General features: G+C 31.6%; 1 protein-coding gene across 1 annotated transcript in view; it reads left to right on the top strand.

Moving 5' to 3' along the window:
* Rheb (Ras homolog enriched in brain) overlaps nucleotides 1–16,531 on the top strand; it is a 37,522-nt gene extending 20,991 nt beyond the window's left edge. Inside the window, exon 5 of the mRNA XM_072546793.1 lies at nucleotides 330–16,531. Coding sequence (XP_072402894.1) covers nucleotides 330–419 — 90 coding nt within the window. The 3' untranslated portion in view covers nucleotides 420–16,531. The remainder of the gene's footprint in view (nucleotides 1–329) is intronic.
* Nucleotides 16,532–27,027: the final 10,496 nt, after the last annotated feature.

Genomic DNA, 27,027 nt, shown 5'->3' with positions numbered 1-27,027 from the left:
AATACTAATAACAAAAGAACTACTACCAATCTGCCCCAGCTGCTCTGATCCACTGAGCGTTAACCATATCCTGCTTGATTGTCCGCAGTTCATGGAAGAAATAAGATCCCACCGAATCACAGATGATGATCTCAAACCAGTTTTCACCAAGAAAATCTCAACAGTGTTAACCTATTTGAAAGACATCAAGTTATACTATTTAATGTGATATTTCTTGCGTTTGTTATATCTATTAATAACCGTTCGCGGTTGATGTGGTTTTGTGTTTAAAACAATTCTAAATTATATGATGTACTGAGCCAGTTTGCATAAATAATTTTTCTTTTTAGTCTGTTTCAGATATATTTCACGTTTTGTTGATGGAGATTGAAAAAGCTGATGGCAATATCAATGAAAAATCAAACTGTGTTATTTGTTAATAATTGTTTGGATTCTAGCGTAAGTTTACTATGTGTTAAAGGTTATTATGCTTATATTTTTTTAGAAGTAACTACAGGTTGCTTTTTCCAAGGGTATATAGTTAACATACATTATATTTTGTGCATTGTATGAAAGATTTCTACTGATTATTCTACTAGTCTGATTGTGCTTTGCCCACTTTATTTTATTGTCATTTTTGGCAATGATAAAAACTTATTTTTTAAGAATACTAAAATTGTGTCAATGATAAAAATTATTTTTTTAAAAATACTAAAAAAGACAGGCTCTTCTTTATACCCATTATTAAAAGAAAAGAAACAAACTATTGCCAACCTTTTGTTTTGTTTTGTTTTGTTTTGTTTTGTAAACATGTGATACTGTTTGGGCTTTTTAGTACCAAGAACATAGATTTTTATTTTTATAATCTTGTTTTTAATACGCTGTATAGGGTGATACCACATGCCGGTTTGTTCAGGTACATCCAGGTAAACGAAAAAAGTTTTACCAATAAATTCAATGAACATTTTTATTTTTCATATAGGCCAAAGTTCATATTATTATTGCAAATCGTGTTCAATTCATTTCCGATGAATAATAAATAATACTTTAGAAACAATTACAGTTTATATTTATCAACAATGCAAGTGTCAAAGAAGTCCTATAAATTTTTAGATGTAACCATTTATAATTATCTTACGATAATAAACATTGTGATATGCTAATTATTTCAAGTCGTGTATACACAAAGATGATATTTTTTATTTAAAGAAATAAAGCATTTTTAATTAGTTAGTCTTCAAAGTTTGCTCAATTTTTTTTGTTAAATAAGACAGCATTGCAACTCTTTCCTCAACTCGCATCGCAAGTTATTTTCATTTTACTTTATTAGAATCTAGCAGTTGTTAGTAGCATTCGATGTAGTGGTTGAAAATACCAGAGAATTTCATGGTAACTTACGTTAGCGATGGTAGATTGGTTTTTGGCACTTAACTCTTTATAGTTTTTGCTCTGGTTCTCAATTATTATATCTAGTGACATAGGATAATGTTTCAATAGACACAAAACAGTGTTTACTAAGTAACTGTTGGTGAATAATAATTTATTAGTTCAGTGAGTTTATTTATGATTCGACTTATATTAAATAGTAAATAAAATTAGTGTTAAGTTGCAATATTTTTTCATATATAAAATTTTATAATATATATATTGTGATAGCGCAACAGACCTACTGACCCAAGATTTGTTGTACAACTTCTCTCCATCTTCTGCTATATCTAGCACTACTTGTTTAGTTTTTAGTCGTTTTTTCAATAATTTTTCCGTTCTGTATTCAATTAATATTCTTCAAATCATTTTCTGCATGTTGGTTTCACTTTCCTTCTTACAGTTGTATACTTTTCTTTATTATCTTTACATTGATTTATCATCATTTTTAGTCTTGCCTCCATTCTTTGCGTAATAACTCCATTATTCATCAAACCATAACTCATTGTTTTTTTCTTTTAGGAGCACCAATCCATATTTTTCTTTTTTGTTAATTCTTCTGCCTATTTCCGTTTTCCTCTCTTAATATTAAGTGCCAGAAAACGACCTGATCCTGTATCCTCATTTCTATATACCTATTACTTTTATAAAAAAACTACTTGTTGTTTTGCAAGCTTAACTAATCTTTCACCAGTTATATACCTTGCTACACTGTTTTCCGTCTCATTTCAACGTTGTTTTGTTTCTTCGAATGCTTTATTCACCTTTTGATCTGACTTTTGTAATGATTTTATCTCTTCTTTATCTTCTTTATTTTCTTATTTCTCTGAGTTATTGAACTATCTCTTTTAGAAGGATTTAAATATCGGCATCATCATCAAAATCTGCACCTTCATATTCTTCTTTTCTATTCGTGGCTAGCAGGCGATCTTGTTTTCTTAAAGAAAAATTCAGAATCCCTCGTTTTCTTTTTTGTTATAATCAGATATATTCTATTTACTGTCTGTATGCATATTGTTTCCAAAGCAGCACTATGGAAACGGTTCTTTTCACCTATACGTCTAAAAGAAATCGCACTTATCAATCCTGGCTATATTTTTTTTGTTGCTCATGCCGGCAACACCACAATACCATTTTTGATGGGCTGTGTTGTTACCTTAGCCCTTTTTACAATCTAACCTTAAAAAATATTACTTCCTTTTCTTTTTCTAACACTGGTAGAAAATGTAGGTGAAAAATCACTTGCGACTTTCTTCACTAACAGCAATGTTGCAATATAATTTCTAATGAAGTTTAAATAGCATATTTTTTATTATGTAAGTGATATTTTAATCTTCATTATTCTCTTTTTCTTGATCCTATACGGGGATGGCTTCACTAATTTCATATCTCTACCACTTTTTCATCAGTTCACTTATCCAGCTAAGTCAGGGGTTCCCAAACTTTGTAAGTTATGGCGCCCTTAACTTTTAGATTATTTAAATATTTAAATCTTAAATTTCTGATGTCTAAAATTAATATGTTGCCTCATCTAGGTGAATCGCAAAATCTTGGATTAACAACATTCTCCTCGAACACAATTTTTGTTATATCAACAGCAGCAAGTAAACTCAACTATTCTGATATTGTAAGAGGTTCCTTACACTGAGCAATTCTATAGAATTGCTCAGTGCAATGCCAAAAGTTTGGAAAATGCATACTTTTGTTTTTCTGCTGCTGTTAATTTTCTTGCGAAAAAGTCTCGAGTGAAGAAGGGTCTTTTAAGTTTACTTGGAATTATAAATTTAACAGATAAAACTTTCATACAAAGAACAGTTTGTGCCACACAATCTAAATATTCTTTTGTCATACTTTGCATATTTAGTTTTATGAGTACACAATGGAGCTCCTATCTTCTCCAAAGCTGATGGATCCGCTTATTTTTTTTTATGAGGACGTTGTCTTGAAAAACCTTCATAATGAACATTTTAACAAATCACTTGTCACCCACTTTACAAAGAACCTCTTAGTTTAGTAGAGCACAAGCCTACCGACATTAACACTAGCGCAGTTTTATATGGAACTAGGCGCTTCTAGAACATTCCACACAAGCAGGATAATAGCTGGTTTGCTAAAAGTGGGTGGCAACTGTAGCCTAGCAACCAATTAAGTGTAAACAATTTTCCGTTTTGGCGGCACTCTTTGGGAACCCGTGATCTAAGCAGTCATATTTCTGTAAATTACATTCACTGTTCTTTCATTTCAACTGTCTAACAAATAGAGTACAAATACATTGATCTTTACTGGTACTGATTCTTGATGAAATCCTCCTCTGTCCTTTTATACTCTTCGTAAAATTTATATTTACAATTATTCTTTTCACGTACGAGGGCCAAATATTTTATAGATAGGAGGAAAAGCTTTAACTTTTTATTTCTGCTCGGTCACCATTAATATAGCGTATATGCTTAAGATGTTCAATATAAAATGATTTACATAAGAAGTATAATTTATAAACGGATGAAACCCAAACTGTGATCATATTGCTATCAGTGTTTGTTTTATTAGTAAATTATTATTTATTATTTCAAAATATATTAATTATATAGCTCAAAATATACTCTAAAAAGTTATATCTACTGATGAACTAAGAGGTAACTTGTAAGTAAATCTATATACATATATAGTTTGGAAACCTTTTATGGAATATAATTATTTTTGGTGGTATTTTAGAAAATTATGACAACTTTAGGAACAAATCTATTTTTGAAAGTTTTCTCGATTTCATTTTTTTTTTCAATTGAACACCTTGTATCATTTCATGTTTTTGAAATTTTCCTAATATATAAAATAAGATATTAATTTGATTGAATTACTTTCACATAAATGCTGAAAGTACTCTTCACTTAATTGTTCGTAATAACCCAGTTTTTTTATATAAAATTCCTGCCTAACTAGTTTCAGGCGAAATATTCATTATTACAAAAAAAGATTCATTATTAATATAGAAAAAATCCAATGGCGTAAGATCTGGTGATCTAGCTAGCCATTGGATAGTACTCCTTCGTTTTCATATGTTCTTCTACGAAGTGCGGTTTTATTTTTGATTATAGCTTTCAAAAACATGAAATTATACAGGGTGTTTTGAATTGTGTATTGAAAAAGAGTATCAGCAGTGCTAGACTCACGCGAATAACCCTATATATATATATATATATATATAATTATTAGTTCATAGCAAGTAAAAAATTAAGCTTTAAAGATGACATGTTGGAAAATTCTGTAAAATAAGTCCAAAAGTAATTGTATTACATAAATTATTTATTTTGTATTTCAAAAAAAATGTTTTATACGCATGGTCGAAAAACTTGTCTTACCTTTCACAACAAGTATTCTTTATAAACGACTCTGTATAAAAAACATTCAAACTCTCACGTAACTAACATCATTTACTACTTAATCTCAACCTTACCGTCCCCTTCTAGATAGGCTATTATTATCACGCAGAAGATCCGGGTTCAATAACTGACACCGATGGAACCTTTTAGATATTTTAAATATCTAAAGGTCCTAGGTCGATTCAGTCCGAATAAAATAAGTACCTTGCATAAAACTAAGTATAATAGTAGGTATGAGAAGCGTAGTACCGACACTGTTATCTTCATCGTATATTGTATGTACAAGAAATAGCAGGCTACCATGGTATACAGTCATAAAAAGCAATAACGGAATAAATTATTATTATATTTCTAATTACTTATGAAATAGAAGCATCACAATTCTCTTTTTATCACTGTCTTACGATGATTCACTTTTCAAAATAGCCTTGATTTTAAACCTTTTTTTAGGTAGTTCCATAAACAGAATTAAGATGGGGTTAGGTCTGGAGATTTAGGAGACCAAAGAAAGTGCTTATATCTTGTGATAACTTTATTGTTAAAAATGTATTGGACAACATATCTCCTTAATGTTGGAACCATATTTTTTGTCTTCCTGTTTTTGTTTTATTCTTCACCCCAAGTTTTATCTCTTATTTTTGATATATTCGCGCAATATTTATGATGAATTTCTAGGTCGTACAGAGTATTTTATTAAGAATATTTTTGCAGTAAGATAAGATTTCCTTCCAATATTTAAATTTGAGTAAACTTTGCATCTATAGTTAATTTGTAAATTATTTTGTGTAGGTAATAGTTTTCTTTTGAGAGAAAACTCTTTTTAGACCTGTGTACTAAATCGGTACATAGCAATGTAGATTCCATATTTTACTTAGGTTTCAAGTGTGAATTACAAGTTATAAAAATATAAATGTATGGTACCTTGATTGTGAATCGTATTGGTATCATTACTTGTCTTATTTATTATCACTTTATTATTTATTATCTTAGTTATATTACTTACTACCAAAAATTATATGTCAATGAACTGGGGGGTAATTTGTAGGTAAATAAAAGTTAGTTAAATTAGTTAATAAATACGTTATGAAGTTAGGTATACTTTAAATGTTTTGCACCAATTTTAATTGCAACTTTAACAGTAATAGATAATTCCAACAGGTTTCTTCTGAAAGAAGAAATAACTTATTTTTAGACCTTGGTACCAAATATCGGTACATAGGAATTTAGATTATAGTTTTTAGTTAGGTTTGAATTGTAAATTATAAATGAATGGCACCCTGATTATATCAGTATCGTTGTTTGTCTTATTTATTTATGTAAATTATATGCTGTGTGGTATTGAAACACAATTAAATATCAATATAGTTTCACATATTTTTGGTAAATATAAGGGCTATGTTACATCAAAGAGTTAGAGTTAATACATTCCTGAGTTCCCTTTTTTCAAATAAAGTGATCAATGTGTTCTTACAGAATTGCATTTTATGCAATATACACATGTCATAGGTTCCATACGTTATTTAAAGTTAATTGCACGTCATCCAATTTTGATATTTTCGTACAGAGTTGCCGGATTGTAGAAAATATAGGAAATCATGTAACATTATTATTTTTTGAGTTGGTTTTAATGAAATACCAGTATGGAAGAGCAACTGGCATATTTCTGGTAAGAAATACTAATGGAGACCTGATTCTATACTGGCTCAAGTTCTAAGCAATTAAATTTTCCGCCTGTTTGATGTTCGTTCGTAATAAGCCCTTAAACAAAATCGAGACTCTTCGATAAACACAATTTGATTCACTGGAAACGTTCTTGATTGGACGGAAATTTCACCGTTTCTACAGGTTGTCTAATTAAGTAGGCACCATATGGGAAACTTTTTTATTTTTAGTTTTATGAAAAAAGTTATTGTTTATAAAAAGTTCGGCATGTTCTAAAACCTAAAATAACAATCATCAAATATTAAATTTTTTAAGTCAAATACGCGGTTTGTCAAAAAATATGAATTTTATTTTCATGCGTATGACTGAAAAAAATTTAATATTTGAAGATTGAATTTTAAGTTTGGATCATGCAGAACTTTGTATAAAGAATAACTTTTTTTCATAAAACTAAAAATAAAAAGTTTTTCATGTTTTTCCCTCTTGGCTTTTCCACGCTCATCATCTATGTAGTTTTTATAGAAAAATATATTGTAGAGACCATATTGTAGATGAGATGACTTGTTTTCCAAAGTTTTTCGGCTTTCGTCTCGTTTTCTCTCTACGCTGATGCCTGTGATATCCCATTTAAGTTTACTAATTTCTAGTTTAATTTTGGCCTTTCTTTCTTCTGATAATAAAGTTGTAGCGTTGCAGCTGGCTTTATTAAGTGCTTGCTTCATGTAATATAACACAATATTTGCCAAAAATCCAAGATTCTTTCTGTTTTACTGGGTGTTTTCAATACCACACATTATATATCTATGGAGTTATTTGAAGGTAAATGAAAATGTAGTGTTTACCTAATTACTCTTACCTTTTTATGTTGAATATGCTTTAGGGTGCCTTAAATGTATGTATGTATGTATAATTGTATATACTAGTAGAGTTGTAAATGGTTTAATGTTCTATTAGATTTCTTCTCGGAGAGAAATACCCATTTTTCAATCTACGCAACAGAGATTCGGACATAGTTTTTTAAAAATGCTAATTAATTTTCCAACCTAAAAATCAACTTTCTTCTTAACTTTGTATAATTCGACAAGGGAGAACTGGCACTTATGTGGGTGGAGGTCTTTGGAAATGGTATTTGTAACATAATGTTAATATGCCACGATGACAACAAATACAAAATCACATTGCATCACGTCACTTTTTCTCCAACATCATTGGTGTCAAAAGCTTGGTTGTAAGTACAAAATTTACAAAAAAAAGAACTTTATTATATATCACCTTATATGTTTATCAGTGTGTGGAACTTGTAACGTCACGCCATCACATGAGAAGTGTGGGCGTTTTGGCGGTAAATATTACAACAAGCTATAAAATTATCATTTTTTTAAGGTACTAGAACAATTTTGGTGTGCAAATAAGGAATAATTTTAATAACTTTTTCTCAACTCCTTTATAGTATTAAAAAATGCATGTTTTTGTAAAAGTTTATATAATTCTTGGACTGTACAAAGAATAATTTTTTTTGTTGTCCAATTTTTTCCATTTAATACAGGGCACCAATACCAAAAAAAAATTATTCGTCTATGGCCGACAGTTAATCTTGGCATTAGCTAGCCTGAAATAAAAAATTCAAATTATTGGAAGGAATTGTAACTATTGGCATTATAAAAAGGAAGGAACGGAGGAATTTCGCACGTGCGAATTTTCTCCGTTTATTAAAAAATACGAAAACAAAATGGTGGACTTTAAAAAAATAATTGTCCAGCATTTTTTTCTTCATTTTTCTTACGCCAAAATATGATTTTTTTATTTTTTGGCCTAATTGAGGTAAATTTGCATGTAAGATATGTTATCAAGTAAAACACATCAAGATTCATTCAAATCGGTCCAGTCAATCCTGAGATTAACTGTCGGCAGTGTAAGTAAAAGTGCATTTAAATGTTTTTTTCGTATTATTTTTTGATTTGTATTAAAAATATCGAGTTTTTGATCAACATGCTATTCCTGGACCATATAGTAATAAGCGATCGTCATTAAAGGCTTGTTCTTCTTGCTGAGCAGTTTTAAACGACTTTATTTCGTTGTTGCCTTGGTCTCCTTTTTCGCCATCAAAATTCATACTCATTAGATTTATTTGCACCTATTCTTCGCTGCAATTAAAATGTTTTCTAAAATGGCGTAGTAAGTCATTTTGGCTAAACAAGAAGTAATATCTATCAGTGCACAAAAACGATCTAAACCGTTCCGACCAATACCAAGCAAGAGCATAAAGCAAACCTCAAGCTGGTTGATTTCTAATCCTTTATGTACCATATTCAACATTGATTTTGAATATATTCGAATATCTTTTTCGTACGCTTTACACTTCAGCATAGTCGAAAATTTTCCGAAAACAAGCGTGAAAGGGAGAATACAATTACTGTACTTTCATCTATTTAACTGCAAAATCAGTATTGTTTGATAATTTTTTGGCGTATTCACCAGTAAACGATGTAGTTTGTTCAGCAATATGCTGGTTTCCATGATATTCGTGAGATCTTGTACTACTCCTTTTTTTATTTTTGTAGTTTTACTTGTATTTCTGTAAGGGGCTGGCATTTTGCCGTGACAAATGTGCATTTTGATGTTACAAATATACCTGAACGATGAAAATATTATACTCTGTTGAAAACTTATAGCGTTGCGCGCTCGAAGGCAAAGTGCCTAGAAGGCACGTGCTCTCAATAATGTTTTTGACTGACTTCAAATTTCCTTATAATATTTGAGGTAAGTTCTAAAGGTGTAAGGAGTTGAAATATAAAAAAAAATTAAACCAAAAGTATACTAGTACCTTAAAATATTAGTTGTATTACATATTTAATATAAAATCTTTTGAATAATATTAAGGACTTAAGCGTTTCAACAATTTTTTGTATCTTATCTATTATATATGGCAATCAACCTTTTTTTTATATTATTATACAACTTTTACAAATCACAATTTTTTTCCCATTGTTCCTGCATTTTAAAGACGGCGCCAAAATTTTTTCGTCGAAAAATTACTGCTCCGTGGCAAACCTGAAATAAAAAATTCAAGAAGGGCCCTTACGTGATATTTTACCTTAAAAAAATCAAAATAGCGAACATTTAAAAAAAAATGTTAAAAAATTGCACTTTTTTTTTAGTCGCAAAAATTGTATTATTTTTTTTTTTATTAAATTCTGGTAACCTATCATAGAGAAAACGAAAACAAACAAAATGCATCAAGATTGTTGTGCAAAACGTAGTTTTTCTCAAAATCTTTAATTTCCGGCTCTAATCGGTACCTTTTGATAAACCTTGATGCATTTTGTTTGTCTTGGTTTTCTCTATGATAGTTTACCACAATTTTACCAACAAAAATATTAAAATTTTTGTGACTGAAAAAAGTCCAAAGAAAGGTCAATCTTTTTAAATGTCCGCCATTTTGTTTTTTTAAGAATTTTCAATTTTTCTGGTAAACTATCATGGTAATGGCACTTCTTTTTTAAAACCCTTCTCGAATTTTTATGTTTCTGAGATCATCTGTCCGCCATGGAGCAGTAATTTTTCGACGAAACATTTGTGGCGCCATCTGTAAAATACACGAACAATGGAAGTTTAATTGCCATATGTAATAAACAAGATACAAAAAAATTGTTGAAAATATGCCATTTTTTAGCATTCTAGGCTGTAATAGTACCTAAATAATAGAGCAATGTTAATATGAGAGTTAATGACAAATAAGCCCAATCAAATAGATACGTATTACGTGCGCAATTTTACAGCCATGTCAATTTCGGTGCTGGTCATTTTGGCGAATACCATATTTTACAGGACTTAAAAACCCTAATTAACGTATTTTTTAGTTTGTATATCGCTTGTCGAATTACACAAAGTAAAATAATTATTTAAAAATATTGTTACAGAAAACATCAGGATAGTTAGTTAGTATTATTTAACGATTTGAGTCATCAGTTCCGAATTATAGTTTAATATGGCAAGTTTACGGAGATTTTAGGACCTTAGGATAAACAAATACTCAGTCATAGTTACAACATATTTTCAATGCAAGTTATTTTCAGTACAACTATAAAATGTACTAAACTATTTTGCTAATTTAATTGTTATGCAGTTCTCTAAATGTTCAAAAACACAATGAATTTTTACCTATATTAGTGTAGCGCCGAATTTCCAATATGTACATATCCTCGTAGAACTCTAAAATATACAAAACTTATTCTACTTTAATTTTATGCAGTTTTCTAGTTGTAAGTGAATCCAGTTCAAAAAACACAATGAATTTTTACCTCTTTTAGCTTAATGCTGAATTTCCAAAATGTACATATTTTCGTACAACTATAAAATGTACAAAACTTAATATTCTCTCTTAATTTTTATGCAGTTGTTTAGTATAAATGGATCAGATTAAAAAACTGCTATATATTTTTTACCTCTTTTTGTCTAGAACTGTTATTAATATATAAACTATTAGGTTATTAATATTAAAAGAAAACCTGAAAATATCTAAGCATTTTTAAAAATTCAAGTAATAGTAGTTTATTGCTGAATTTAAAAAATGCTCTTTCGTGTTTTTTTTATATTTTTGTCTTGATCCAGATTGTCATAGACGTATATTAAAAACTTGCTTGTAGACAGTGTGGAAATATTTTACGAAATAATTATTTCCGTCAGTATTTTAGTACTTTATAACACAAACTTTTTACCGTAATTTTAAGTTCTCTCAACAAAAATATAAATTTGCAACACCCTATATAATTTTGACTTTTGGAAAGTTCCTTAATACGGTGATTTTAAAGAACAATAATATTTATTTTATTTGTCATTGTCTCTAAATCAATAAATACATAAAATACTTTATTTATTTGACTGAATTGTCTTGATAGACACAGTCTAGCTTCCCTATTGACTTTTCTGCTGTGGTCTTCTGATGTATACTCACTGTTATATTCACTCAGATTGGAAATATTTTGACAGAATCATTGCCGGAAACTGTATGTTTCAGGCAATGATTGTGTCAATGATTCTGTCAACACAAAAATTCCTACCAACCTTTAATAGCTGAAATAAACTTAGTGTTCTTTTTTAATTGAATTCTTCTTTAATTGAAAAACGAAGAATAGTCATGAATAATGGGAGTGTATATCCATTAACTTCGATTAAAAACTCTCATTACTATAATAATCTATAAATGACTTTAAAAAATTAAAAATAAACATTTAAATCTTTTTTTTTTGAATTGATGCAGTTTCATATAGTTGATAAAGTGTATCTGAATAATTGTTTACTTTAAGCTATAATAACAATATTCCAGCCACTCCCAGTCCCAAGTCAAGATTTGTCCAACGTAACAAAAAATAAATTACTAAATTTATTAGTGATCAGTGAACCGAGTATATCAGACATTATGAAATTTTGGAAAGTATGGAGTCGTAAGACTGCTTAAGCTGATATAAAATACTGCTTCAATTTAGAATAATTTTAAAACCACTACACGAGGAGCTGCAACAGATCGTAAAGTTTGTACAGCTTTTTTTCGGCCTCAAAATACTTTAGCATTCTTAACATCAATTCTAGTTGTTTCTCAGAATATTTTGGTATATTTGAATTATTTTATTTGTTTAAAAAACCGTAAATGTTTCCAAGAATATCATTACCACACTTTAAATGCGAAATATTTTAATTGTAAAAAAACATCACAAATAAAGTTTTCTTGATTAAAATTACCACACCTGTCGTGGACAACTGCACGGAAGATTTTGACATGTTGCCGTTAGACAGCATTAAGATCATTCGGAACACGGAACAACAGTTCCTTATTCGAATTCGATTAGGTACTGGGTGCGGTTAAATGTCAACCAATAAAATATTTATACCAAAATATGCCTGTGAATATGTGAATATTTGGATGATACACTGTGTTGGTTTTTTTTTGAGGAATAGTCACTGACTTATGTTGCTATATAATCATGGATTAGAAAGATGCTCTATTAGCTCCTGACTTAACATTATTTTATATGGATGATTTTTTCTTTGTGGAGACACCTTAGAACAGTAGCATGACTGACATTATTTTCACTGTCAAGTCGATGTGTACTTGATGTAGGATTCTTTTAACATAAATGTTAGTTTGTTGATGTTAGCTTATTAAGGGGCTTTCAAATATATACAATTATACAGGGTATCCCATTGTAAATAAAAATTATTTATTAAAATTTTCTAAAATACTGCTAAAAGTAATTATATCCATGAGTATTTTCTACACTGAATATACAGTCTCATTCAGTCTGCAGTATAGTTAAAAAAAGGCAAATGGTAATCATGAGCTTCAGACCATTCAGTGCACTCAATTTTTCTGCCACTTGCTACAGAAATATATGTTTTTTACTGTAGAGAGGGTTTTTTAGATTAATGCGTAGAGTACCAATAATAATAAGAAACATAGTGTTTAGTGAACACATGTCCTTGAAACTATTTCCAAGTACTCTTAGGTTAGGTGAGATATAAATCAGAATTTATGTTTAAATTTTTCTTCTAACGGTGTGTCTTCTAACTACTTAATTTCTAGTTTTAAGAAAATTTAGCAGTACTCATACGGACTTGTCATGGTGATTATCTGGTCATCTAAAGCCCTTAAAAATAATGAACACACTTATTGGCACAAGTACGTAAGTCTAAAAGGCAATAGCAAAAGTTGTAGTCTACAGCTACATAAATAAAAAATACATATCCTATTCCTTATGGCTATAAAAATGAAAATTTCCAATTTGATCAAGATAATCCTTTAAGAATAATTCAGAATCTAGTAAATTGATATGTTTATAATTTATCATAAAGAATAATGTAAAGCGTTTTTACATTGTGTCTCTTTTGTGCGTAGTTGCATGCAAGAGGTCAGGTTCTTTGCAACTTACCTCTTTCTGTTTACTTCAACACCCGAAAGATATGCCTCATTTGTCGATTTCTTTAATTAGCAGGCGATGCTGACCAAAGCACATGGTGTTACCTGTACTATTCTCTAAAATCCAACGTTTTTTGTTGAATTAACGGTTTAAAACGTTTTCATTTTCACTTTCAGTACCTATCTACAAGTGAAGAAGACAGAGAAGATCTACAGATCGATGACAACGTAACAATCAAAGGAAAGGATAAATTCAAATACTTTGGGTTTATAATCACGAAAAAGGCAACAACAGAGGAAGAAATTACACAAAGATTAGGACAAACAAGAACAGCAATCCGACAACTTAACTCAGTATGGTGGGATAGATACCTAAATTTGAAGACAAAAACACAGATTTATAAAACATTAGTGTGAAGTATTATGACATATGGAGCTGAAAATTGGATCATAAACAAGAAAAACAGCAGTAAGATAGTAGCAACAGAGATGGAATGCCTGCGAAGATGCTGCAGAGTAACAAGGAACGAAGTAGACGACGCCATGAGTAAGAGAGGCCTAAACGATGGAGAATGGGACAACAGAGAAAGATGGAAACGGTTGAGCAAGGGAAGGCAGTGAATACTGTAGAATCCCTGAATATAACGTTTTCATACGTCTTCCTATACCCAATCGCCATTTTTCTCGGTCCGTTCATAGCTTTTCCTTAATTTCTTAATATCTCATTTCCCGATTTATGCCTTCTCTCCGAGGAGAGGTCTTCCTCTTTTCCTTTTACCATGAGGTTGCCATGTTAGAATTTGTTTTGGAAGTCGATCTTCAGGCATTATTTGAACATGTGCATACCATCTTAGTTTTTGGGTACTAATATCTTCTACTATTGTATAATTAACTTTAATTATGTCTCTTATTTTACTGTTAGTAATTCTCTCCAATCTCGATTTCCTTGCAGAGCGTCTCCAGAAATCCATTTCCGTGACCTCAAGTTTTCTCTTGTAGTATCGTTCCTTTGTCTGCCATACTTGACTGCTGTAGGTGATTATACTTTTTAATAATTGTGTTATATATCCTACGTTTGTTACTATTTGTTATTGATTGGTCCCAAAGTATATTATTTACATGCAACATTTTGCTTTATTAGATTTCAGTTGCATGATGCTTAGATGTGAAAAGGAGATACCGTGTAAATACGCCTTTACACGCCCACTTTCAATACAGTGTTGGTTGTGTGAACTATCACAACCTCTTTTGGGTTCATACCAATCAACTATCAATTTACAAAATTCTGCCTACGCGTGCTCTTTTGCTAGCATATACTAACTCGTATGCCTATATTTTTTGTCTTAGCATACAAAAATATATTGAACATGTCTACAAACCCGTGAATTATTACTGGTTTAAACCTGATTCAATAATTAACGCACTAAAAATACATTTCATAGAACAAAAATGAGAAATGGTTGTAAAAATGAGGTTGATATGCTACAAAAGATTGGATAAGATCTTTCGCAAGGAAAAATAATTTAAAAATTTTTGATATTAGATAATGTATAACTTCTTTTTTATCTCATTATACATTGTCTTCATATCAAAAATAAAAATAGAGAGAAATATCCAGCTTTAAGAAATAAACATTCAAGTGTTTATATTCCATTTAATTAGTGTGGAAGTACTTAAAGAGTGGGATAATTGATAAAGATTTTTAAAATAATGTATCATTTTTAAACACTTTATCGATGATTGTTTTACTTATGTATCTACTGTAGAAGTCTGTTCAATGTTCGTGTTTGTACTATTCTAGTTATTGTTTTTGAGTTTTAGTTTACAAAGTTAATTTTAATGTGTTAAGGAACCAGTGAAATAATATTATGTACATTTAAGAATGTAAAATAGTTTGGTAATTGTGTACTGGTATCATGCAGCTTGAGATTTGTAAATGCCATGTAAATTTGGCTAGCTATATTTGGATTTAGAACAAATAAATAACATAAGCAGTGAACTATGATTTCTTAATCAAAACAGGCGTAAAACTAATAACCAGAAGAACAAGAATGTACCAGGTCACATGCTTTTGTGCATTGCTGGCTTATGCCATTTTCCACCTCTTGCTATATTTTCTCCATCTTCGACTTTCGAATACCTCATTCTGATTGTGTTCTTTGACTATATGAATTTTTTCTAAATAAAACAAATTACGCCACAAATTCCTCGGAAGAATGTAGTAAAATTTGCTTATCAACATTAAAATAAGTGACTAAAAAACAAATACCAATCAGTCAGTCACTAACATATCGTGGATACTGAATATGTAGTGTTAACACAACGATTTAAATTAAAATTATATGAATTTTGGTTTGATGCTTTCACTCCCTATCCATATCTTTCTATTAATTGTCGTCTCGTATATTAAATATGTTAATTTTGTGTTATTTACAATTTTCTTATCGTGTTTTCAAGTTTGTAACTTTTTTCATCGTGCTTTTTGATCCATACAAAAACATCATTTTCATGGGTATATCAATACTTTTTGTTTTAGTCCAATTTGTTATAGTTACGCTTTTGTAATAATTGAAGTTATGAATAATACCAGAAGGGAATAAAGTCGCCTTAAATTACTTTTACATTCTGCATCGATCACTACACAATTTCCAATTAGTACGAAATAGATCATCTGTATAATAATTACCTAGTTAGTTTTTCCCTAACTGTAGTTTATGTGCATTAAGAACAAAGTAAATGACATTTAGTAAGATTCAAAAATATATTCTTGTGGTACTGTTACTTAATTTCCTGACTGAACCAATGATTTTTTTGTTTGTAAATATATTTACCATGATATAATTACGTACACTTTCAGTCTACACTTCACTTTGGTTATCTAAAAATAAATACATTTTTAATAATCAGGCTATAAGAAACTTTTTACCAATGTTTAATGTATATTTGATTAAACATGTTTAATTAATGTAAGTTTTTATTAGGTTAAGGGGTCAATTTACTGGATTCCACTTCTCGTAGTTCTGGCATTCTTTTTATCATAAGAACTTAAACATTTTTGGATCTTATAAGTTCCTTACAACTTCTTATTTAAATGTGGTAATATGTTTAGCAGACCGCCAATTATATTTGTAAAAAATCAATTTTCATATACAAAAATATATTTTGTGTAAAAAGATTTGAGTTTTAGTTTTATTTCGTTGATCCTCACCATTTTACGTTCCTTTTATTATAATTTTTTAACAGTGCGTTGGAATAGATTAAATATAATCACGTACTGAAGTACAGCATAGATGATAAAGGTATTCGTGTTATTAAGAATCTGTCTGGAATCAATCTTCATAAAATGCAGAGTCAGACAAGGTTGCATTTTGTCCCCAAAATTGTTGTTCATTCACAAATTTAACCCCTTAATTTGTAATCTCACATTAATCTTAACTTCCTAATTTTACCTATATACTTCTAATAGATATCTCTATTTTAATTTATTCACGAGGTTATTTACCTTCCGGAAAAAACTAGATAATTTTCTATATATTACAATACTTTCATAATGCGACAGAGTGATTTACTCTGTCGCATTACGAACGAATGGGGGCTTGCTCATCAGTCCAACCTGTAGAGGTAAAAATGAAAGATTTTGAGCATTAATTAGTGAATTTTTGAAACCAGCACAGCATTATGAGGGGCCATGCCTGGAGTAACCCTAAGTGTTTGCAACTCCAAAATGGTGTTTTTTGAATATTAAACGTAAGATGAGTACAATATTATGAAAGTACATAAAAAAGCTTTAATTTGACCTATCCTACTGTTATGTTTTTATTATTCTTCTAATTTATTGTTTTCATTTATTTATTAAAGATTCTATTTATAACACTTAAAAGTTTATTTAAAGTCTTTATTTGTACTAATTTATTTTACACTGATATAATTTATTATAATTCGTGCGTTACAATTTAAAACGCGGCGCGAATCTTCAGAAACTAACTGTCCTCGTACAACAGAATTCCTTCATTAAATATAAAATGCCGTTATTCTTTGAAGTTCTGGCGATGAGTCGATGCGCCGAGAAAGTTACCCATGCTGGTTTTATCGGCCTGCCTGGAAATTTCGAGTCGCGCGTGACTCATCATAATTCAGGTCTAGAGGTTTCTGCCAGCAGGTAAACAAGCGCCGAAATGACTAGAACAAAAAAATAATTAGTCATAATATATTTACAGTTTTATACGCCATAATTATCGTAACACTACATTAAATTTGACCCAATAGTTTATACAAAATTTTTTCTTAATTTTTAGTTCTTGAAATAACTTTGGTAAAAATTATTTTTCTTTATTTTAGCATTTTTAATTATAAATCGAATTATACTTTTTAAAATCCGATCGGTCTATTTATTTTCGAGATACGTTTATTTTTCATGGAAATTCTTAAAAGTTCATAAATTTTGCAGAGCCAGAATTTTTTTTTTTTTTTATTAAAAATGATAGAGATCTGATTCTAAACGGATTCTCTTTTTGGTCGATTATATTTTTATGTAGAAATAAAAATATTTGATTAAAAATCTTTCAACCTCTTATTTATTGCTTTGAAGTAGGGGCAACTTTTGCAGGGGCAAGCATTATAAATTAATTAAGCTACAGCGGTCAATCATCAGGATGACAAGAATCATTTACACCGGGGATGATTCGATGAATGAGGCTGTAGCAAAGGTAATGCAGATAATCGAAACTATTAGAGACAAAGAGTTATGTTCAACTTAATGCAAACGTTCTAAATATAATAGAAAAACGTTTCTAAGGGGGGGGGGGTCTTTAAACAAAAACAACTACAACAATTTTGATACAGTGCCAAATTGTTTTTTATCCAACAATGTTGATGAGTCAGTAAATGCTTTACTCAATATAAATTAAAACTGGTGCTGATTTATTTGTTATAAAAACTAAAAATACTAATAAGAACCATCACCCCGTACCCTGGTGGACTTCAGAATATAAAAGTTAAGTAAAACAACGCTTAACAAATATAAGGGGCACAAAACTATCACAAATAAATTCAGAGCTAAACTTATAACTACACAAGCCAAAAAATGGTCCTAGTCGAAATAAATTTCTGAAATAAATGCTTCAACTCCTACGAATCAAGTATGGAAAATATTAAGGAAAATATCTGGCTTAAAATATCCACCGATAATCCCAAAATTAAAAATAAACAATGAAATTTCCAACTGTCCTCTTGAAATAGCTAATGACTTCGGTAAAACATTTAATAATATGTCTTTTGTCAAAAACTACAGTGACTAAACTTATAACTACACAAGCCAAAAAATGGTCCTAGTCGAAATAAATTTCTGAAATAAATGCTTCAACTCCTACGAATCAAGTATGGAAAATATTAAGGAAAATATCTGGCTTAAAATATCCACCGATAATCCCAAAATTAAAAATAAACAATGAAATTTCCAACTGTCCTCTTGAAATAGCTAATGACTTCGGTAAAACATTTAATAATATGTCTTTTGTCAAAAACTACAGTGATACTTAACTTAATTATAATCTACAAGCTGAAAGTGCAAATTTGACAGAAAGCGAGACAGAAGACAATTCACTTAAGCTGCCTTTTACTGTTGAAGAACTGAACAATGCCCTAATGGAATTAAAAAAAAAAACACTAGACCAGGGCTTGTCGACATACCAGTAATATGTTAAAACATCTTCCCCTTTCCGCTAAACTATACCTACTCCAGATCATCAATTTAATTTGGCTAAACAATAAATTCTCGATAGTTTAGTCAAGAGCCATTATAAAAGACTAAACCTATAAAAAACACTGACTAATAGAAATTGGGGATCAGATCAAACAACCCTATTGAGAGTGTATCGAACATTAATAAGGTCTAAAATAAATTACGGGTCAATTGCATATGCTTCAGCTTCACTTTACACTGTGCACAATCTTGGCATTAGAATTGCTCTTGGAGCATTCCGCACAACTTCTATCGAAAGCTTACTGAGTGAAGCAGGTGAACCTCCTCTACTTTACCGAAGAATGTATTTAATACTATCTCACTCAACTTCTATTGTCTCAGATTCAAGTAAACCTTGGTATGACAATACCTTCAACGACAAGTACATGAACTACTTACTTTAATAATAGGTCTCACACACCAAAACATTACTATGAAAAAATTCGAATGTACTATACTGACTTAAATATTTAATTTCCAAAGGTATTTCCAGTAAACTCTGACAACTGGCCTCCATGGACTATTAGGGAACCGAAAAATAATGGATCATTAAGCTTAAATATTAAGGATCAAACAAATCAAGCAATCTTTAAAGCAGAACTGAACCTTATCTTGAACCTGCAATACAAAGACTGGTTTAAAATATTTACCGACTTATCAAAAACCAAACAGGAAGTTGGTGCATCTATTATTACATCAGACGGTCCCTTAAAATTTGACCAGCCTAGTTGTTCTACCATATACTCATCAGAACTTTTTGCGTTGTTCAAAGCCTTACAATGCATTAACACCAAGAACATCTCCTATAGTGTCATTCTTTCTGACTACCTCAGTGCAATTAAAGCCACGAAAAATCTCTAACCTAAACATCCCATAGAGAAAATAATAAAATTGGAATTTCAGGAAGTTTAAGAAAAACTCAAACCAGTAAACATCTTATGGATACCTTCCCACATTGGTATCGAAGGCAATTAATTAGCAGATGTAAGTGCTCGCGATGCTATGGGTAACGACGAATCAGAGGTCGAATATCGGGCAAGTGATTTAAAAGTCTTTTTCATAACTAAAGTGTTAAGTGCGTGGAACGGGGAGTGACAAAATTCCATTTCGAAACTAAAATAGACTAAGAGTAGCATTTCACCGTGTTAACCAACAGCAACAAGCAGAAGATCTCAAGTAATCCTAACACGTCTCAGACTGGGTCATAGTAGGTATACACACGCACAACTATTCTCAAACAGAGAAGCTCCAAAGTGTTCAATTTGTGACGTAGTATACAGTATAGACCATTTCCTAACTGACTGTCCTAAATATGCCATTGAAAGACGTGTATATGGCATACCGAATAGCTTGCAAACGGTATTTTTAAATAATTTTGACTACAGAAAACTAATAGGATATCCAAAGTCTTACTTAAGGAGTTACTCGTATGGTGGCCAAATTTTTAATAAGCAATGGTAAATGTTAAGTTGCAAAAAGTACAAGTGCTGGTCTGTCTGGGAATTACATAGGCAATGTCAACATGACCTACAGCAGCTTTGGCAATACTGAATAAAACTGAGCCTCTCTCTGGAATATTGAATATTGAGTAATGAGTCACTTAAGGACCCTGAAGAAATTTCCGCTGAAAGTATTGACAATCAACTGACATGTCAATTAAGTTTAAGTCTAATACGACGATTGAAGTGGTTAAATAAAATCACTGAATAGCGTTCAGAGCTGAACAGAATGGCTGGTGGATTCATCGGTGTGGTTTACGCAATATACTAAACGCAATAGATATCAGTATCCAGGAGTGCCTCATCTAGAGATATCCGTAGGGCAAATATCTGTAATCTTTTAGACAGCCAAGCGATTTTAGAGGCTCTGAAGTCTGTTAATTATGTTAAAAGCTAGTTTAGGACTGCAAATAGTCTTTTAAGAAACTAGCAGCAAACAACAAGGCAACCTTAATGTGGGCGACAGGTCATAAAGGGATTAGGGGAAGTGAGTATGCCGACAATTGGTAAAGCAGCAAACTCAACTTTTCTAGGACAAGAAAAAGTTTTTAAAATTACAGCATCAAAGTATAAAGTGTCTTCTTAAAATGAACAAATAAAAGACATCAAATTCGTATCAGTCCTTCTTAACAAACATTGCCCTCTGAAGAACCATGTCAATAAGGTGGGCAAGTCACATTGTAAGCAAGTGTGCAACTATCGATGACACATCTTGAGTTGTATCAAATCCTCTAAAAATAGAGGATCTTTTATTTTGCAAGGTAAGTTTTATCAAAATTTAATTTTGATTGGTCGAAAAATATAAAGACAAATGACAATCAGCATTATCACATGATCAACAATTAGACATAACGTGATGAAAGTCATTTTCCTTTTTTCTTTGGTTGACAGTGTGTGTCCTATGTGTTTTAGTACAAAATAAAAATAAAAGTTTAAAATATCTTGGAGACTGGAACAAGTTTCTACATAATTGATTTATATTTGCCCACAGTTGTGGATAAAAAAATTGAATCGTAAATAAAGCACAAGCAACTAATAAATACGCAAAAAAGACTTTTAAAATTTAAACAAACTCGCATTTGAACAAACTAATTATGGCGGCATTAAGTCAGTTTGCTCAAACTAGTTTGATCAAATATTTGACCGTCTGACACGGGCTTTAGATATACACAATATTGCAATAATCATCAAAGCAATATCATACACTGTTTATTATAATTGTACATTTTCCTAGTCATTACTTTTTTTTAAGTTTAAGCCATAAAATATACAGATCTTAGAATAAAACAAACGTTTAAATTCGACGATAGCTTCAAACAGTTTTCATAATTTTAATCTTAAATGATTTTGATCCATTGCGTTCAAACTAAAATATTGTCTACACCCCCTCCATCGGCCCTAAATCTCCGAATTTCAGACAAACTTTTATTTGTATCAACATAATTAATCAATCTAGGAACGTTTTTAGAATTTCTTTCAATTCCAATCATCTCATGAATTATTTTGATTAGTATAGAGGAAAGTAGCCTAATTTCGGATAGTGTCTTAATTTCGGATAGCGGTGTATCTAAAAAAAGTTTCTTTATTTGCGAACAGAAACCTATACGTATGTCACGCTGAATACCACAGAGAACATTATCTTAAATTGTTTAGGTAGTAGAGCTGCTCCCCGTTAGATGGCAGTGCCGAAACCACCAAACGTTATTGTGCAGTTTTTTTTCGGTCGTATTTCAAAGCCTATTTTTTCGTGTTTTTATTCCTGTTTGAAGTTTGATCTTTTGGCAGGGGTAAGCTAGAAACCTGTTTTATTTGATTTTGCTACTAATTTAAAGCAGATTTTAATCACATATAAATTAGAGAGCCCTAACCTTAAAAATAAAAAATTCCTAATTTCGGATAGTACAAGTCCCATAATTTCGGATATCCGAAATTAGGAACCTTAAATTGATGATCATGTTAGCATAAAAACTTTTGTTTCTTTTCAGAAGAAAATGCCAAAAACAAGTAAAAAACATAAACAATGGGATTTAGACCGAATGATACGTGCTATCCGTGCCGTCTGGAAGATTATGTTAAGCAAGAAAATAAAACTCCGGAGCAGTTGGTTGCTGTTAAAATTGGAAGAAGACCAGTACTTTCTGCAGAAATGGAAGCAGATTTAGTCTCGTATTGCCTAGAAATGGACCGGCGATTTTACGGAATTGGGACCGCTGATATCAAGAGACTTGCATATCAAATAGCTTTACGAAATGGTCTTCGTCATCCATTTGCCCATGCCGAATCTGCCGGTAAAAAATGGTTAAGGGGATTTATGAGGCGAAACGCAGTTTTGTCCCTTAGAAAACCACAAGGAATCTCGAAAGCCCGAATTAAGGGATTTACCCCAGAAAATGTCAGCAGATTCTATGATCTTTTAGAAACGTCAATGAAAAAAGTTAACTTCAACCCCGCAAGAGTTTATAACGTTGATGAAAGCGGCATAATAACGGTTCAGTCCAAGAATACTCGTGTTATAACATTAAAAGGATAAAAACAGGTTGGATCTGTTACCGCGACTGAAAGAGGCGCATTAGTTACTGTTGTATTTTGTATGAATGCTGCTGGTGGGTTTGTCCCTCCATTATTCGTGTTTCCAAGAAAGAACATGAAAGTGGAATTATTAGATGGATCGCCGCCTGGCTCTATTGCAGCTTGCCATCCATCAGGTTGGATTCAGCAGCACATTTTTTCCCAATGGCTACAGCATTTCGTAGCTCACGTGAAACCATCCCGTGAAGACCCAGTGCTGCTTATTCTTGATGGTCACTACAGCCACACAAGAAATATAGATGTGATAGAAGCAGGACGTGCAAATTTCGTTACAATTTTGTGTATCCCGCCGCACAGTTCACACAAACTACAACCTCTAGATTTGTCTTTTATGTCACCATTTAAAACATATTATTCGCAACAAATTGAGATGTGGTTAAGGCAAAATCCTGGACGCACCATAAACTCGTATCAAATTTGTAAGCTTATGTGCCCGGCATATTTGAAAAGTGCTACTGCAGAAATTTCCGCGAATGGTTTTCGCAAATCTGGAATATATCCTTTTAATAAAAATAACTTTTCTGATCACGATTTTATAATGGAGAGACAAAGAGAAAGAACACCACCACCCATAAATCAAAATCATGGGGAAGTATTACCAACAAGAGGTCAGTCAAGACCAGAACCACAAAGCATTATCGAAAGAACACCTCCAAAACATAACTTAACAAATAAATCATCCAATGGAAATGCAACTGAAACTACGGCAACTATGATAAGAGCTGAGGATATTAGTCCACTGCCTTCTTGCAGTTATACCTCACAAACAAACAAACAAAAAATCCTCGAAAAGGTTCTAGTTGGATAATAACTAGTACACCTTATAAAGATGAACTTGAACGAAGTGTAGCCGAACAAGAAAGAAAAAAGTCTTTGAAAGAAAAGAAACCAAAAATAAGCAACGAATTAAATCAAGTCAACAGAAAAAAAATTCCACGCCAAAAAAAGCAAAAGAAAAAAATTGAATCGAGTAGTAGTGACACTTCACATCCTGGTGATGACCTTATTTTGGATGATGATTCTGATATGGATGTAGACGATGAAGATGGAGACACAGAATGTATGTTTTGTGACAGTTTATATTCCGAAGATACACACGGTGAGAAGTGGATAAGGTGTATAAAGTGCTTCAAGTGGTGTCATGAGATGTGCGCCAATGCTGATAAGAAGAAAACCTATATTTGCGACTTTTGTCAAGATGTGTAACTATTCTTATGATGAACAAAATGGTGTCTTAATTTCGGATAGGGTATCCGAAATTAGGAGCCCTAAAATTTTTGACATACAAAAGCACTAATTTTATTGAACAATATTTTTTGTAAAAAAGATTTTCAATAAATTGTCTATGATAATAAAATTAGTTTCTATATTACTCTGCAAGTACTCTTGAGTAGATAAAAGTTTAAAATGTGTTATTAGGTGAAAAATATGACACTAATTGTAAATGGTATCCGAAATTAGGCTACTTTCCCTTAATATTGGGTTTCATTATCAGAGTTTCTCCCAATAAATTACGTTTTTCTCAGGTTCTATACGCGTTTTTACTTTGTTGAAAGTTAAGGTTGATTGACTTTCTACCGATTTTTCAAGTGTAGAAATCTTTTCATTGAGTCCGCTTGTAACGAGGCGGCGACCTTTTGTACGCAAAGAAAAATTTTTTGTCCTTCAACGAAAAATAATCTGAGCAAATCAGTAACCTTAGGTGAAAGCGAAGGTAATTGAAAAATTTATATAAAAAGTTTTTTTAATGGAACTAATAAAATCAGAACTATTTGGTTTTACCGATTATATTTTCATTTATCCAAGGGTTGTAACGAAGAGAATGTTTGGTTTGTTTTATTTATTTGTGACGGCAAAATAATTATATTTATTTAAAAAGCACAATAGAAGAGTTAAACATTGTCGTACAATTCAAAATAGCGCTACGCTTAGACTCGAGCCTTGTGGAATTCCATTTAACTATAATTTACATTAAGACAAATGGTCATTGACTCAAACTTGGAAATATCAAGGAGTGTAGTTAAAATATCCTAGCGCCATACTGTATCAAAAATCTTTTTTACATCAAAGAATATGGTTAAACATTCATCATCAGTTGGCGCTACAGCCCTTCGTGAGCCTTGGCTTGCTTCAAAACATTCTTCCATCCTTCCCTATCGAGTGTCTGTTTTCTCCAGCCCCTCACTCCAGTCTCCCTCAGATCTTCCTGTACATCGTCCAGATATCTGAGTTTAGGTCGCCCCCTTCTTCTTCTTCCGACCGGCCTGTTTAGCATAGTTATTTTAGTGGGATCACTCTCATCCATCCGCATAACGTGGCCCACTCACCTTAGGCGGTTTATTTTGATGGTCTTCACAATATGTGCATCACCAAAAAGTCTATAGAGTTCAAAGTTATATCGCCTTCTCCACAGACTCTGTTCGTTTACTCCGCCATATATGGTCCTCAATACTTTTCTTTCAAAGACTCGCAGTAACTCTTCATCTCGGGTCGTCATTGCCCATGTTTCCGATCCGTATGTGAGCACTGGGCGTATTATTGTTTTATAAAGTTTGCACTTTGTTGCTATTGACATACTTCTCGCTCTTAGTTGAGGGCCCAGGCCAAAATAACAGCGGTCATATTCTTTTTTTTATCTCGTTGTATGTGTTATTTTTGTAGTCTACCAGTGATCCTAAGTAGCAGAATTCTTCTACCATTTCTATCGTTTCGTGTTGCACCTCTAAGTTATTTTGTTGAATTCTTGATATGGCCGGCATATATTTAGTTTTCTGGTTGTTAATCAGAAGTCCGATGTTTTCTGCGGCATTTTTGATACGTGTGAAAGCCTCCACTGCTTTATTTTGGGTTCTTCCAATTATGACGATATCATTAGCGTATGCCATTATTTGTATACTACGAGTATATATCGTACCTTTTAAGTTTATTCCCGAATCTCTCATAACTTTTTCTAACGCTAGGTTGAACAGCGTGCATGATAGCGCATCTCCCTGGCGCAGTCCTCTGTTGGTTTTAAATGGTTTTGAAACATCCCCTTGTACGCGCACTTTACATTCGACTTTCATCATTGTCATTTTAATTAATTCTACCAATCCTTTTGGTATTCCTAATTCGATCATCGCCGAATATAATTGGGACCTGTCAATAGTATCGTACGCTGCCTTAAAGTCTACGAAGATGTAATGGCAGTCTATGTCGTACTCCGTCGTTTTTTCGAATATTTGTCTGATGGATGATATGTGATCAATGGTAGATTTATTTTTCAAGAAGCCTCTTTGGTAGGATCCTATTATATTGTCAGTATACCGTGCCAGTCGTTCGTTAAGTATCAGGGACACAATTTTATATGCTGTATTAAGAAGGGAAATCCCTCTAAAGTTGGAACATTCAAGAACGTTTCCTTTCTTGTGTATGGGGCATATAATTCCAGTATTCCAATCTTCTGGCAACGCGCGTTCTTGCCATACCTGTATTAGTAGTTTGTGAAGGAGGGTTACAAATGTTTGACCGCCACATTTAAATATTTCTGCGGGTAGGTTGTCTCCTCCGGGTGACTTGTTTCTGGCTAGAGACCGAATTGCTTTGTTTATTTCTTCCAAAGTTGGTAGTTCAGTATCCTCCTGTTCTATTTCTATAACATATCTACCTTCAGCTCTACTTTCTCCATTAAGTAGCGTACTAAAATGTTCCTGCCATCTTTCTAGTACTTTCACTCTCTCGTTTAAAAGAATTCTGTTTAGGGCCTTGACTTGGTTCGCTTGTGGCTTGAAAACTTTTCTTTTTGTGTTAACCTGTTTGTAAAATTTTCTGTATTCGTGTTCTCTATTAAGGTTTTCCATTTCT

This window comes from Diabrotica undecimpunctata, chromosome 10 (assembly GCF_040954645.1).
Source record: "Diabrotica undecimpunctata isolate CICGRU chromosome 10, icDiaUnde3, whole genome shotgun sequence".
In the NCBI taxonomy this organism is placed as follows: Eukaryota; Metazoa; Arthropoda; class Insecta; order Coleoptera; family Chrysomelidae; genus Diabrotica; species Diabrotica undecimpunctata.
This window is presented reverse-complemented; position numbering and strand designations above follow the sequence as displayed.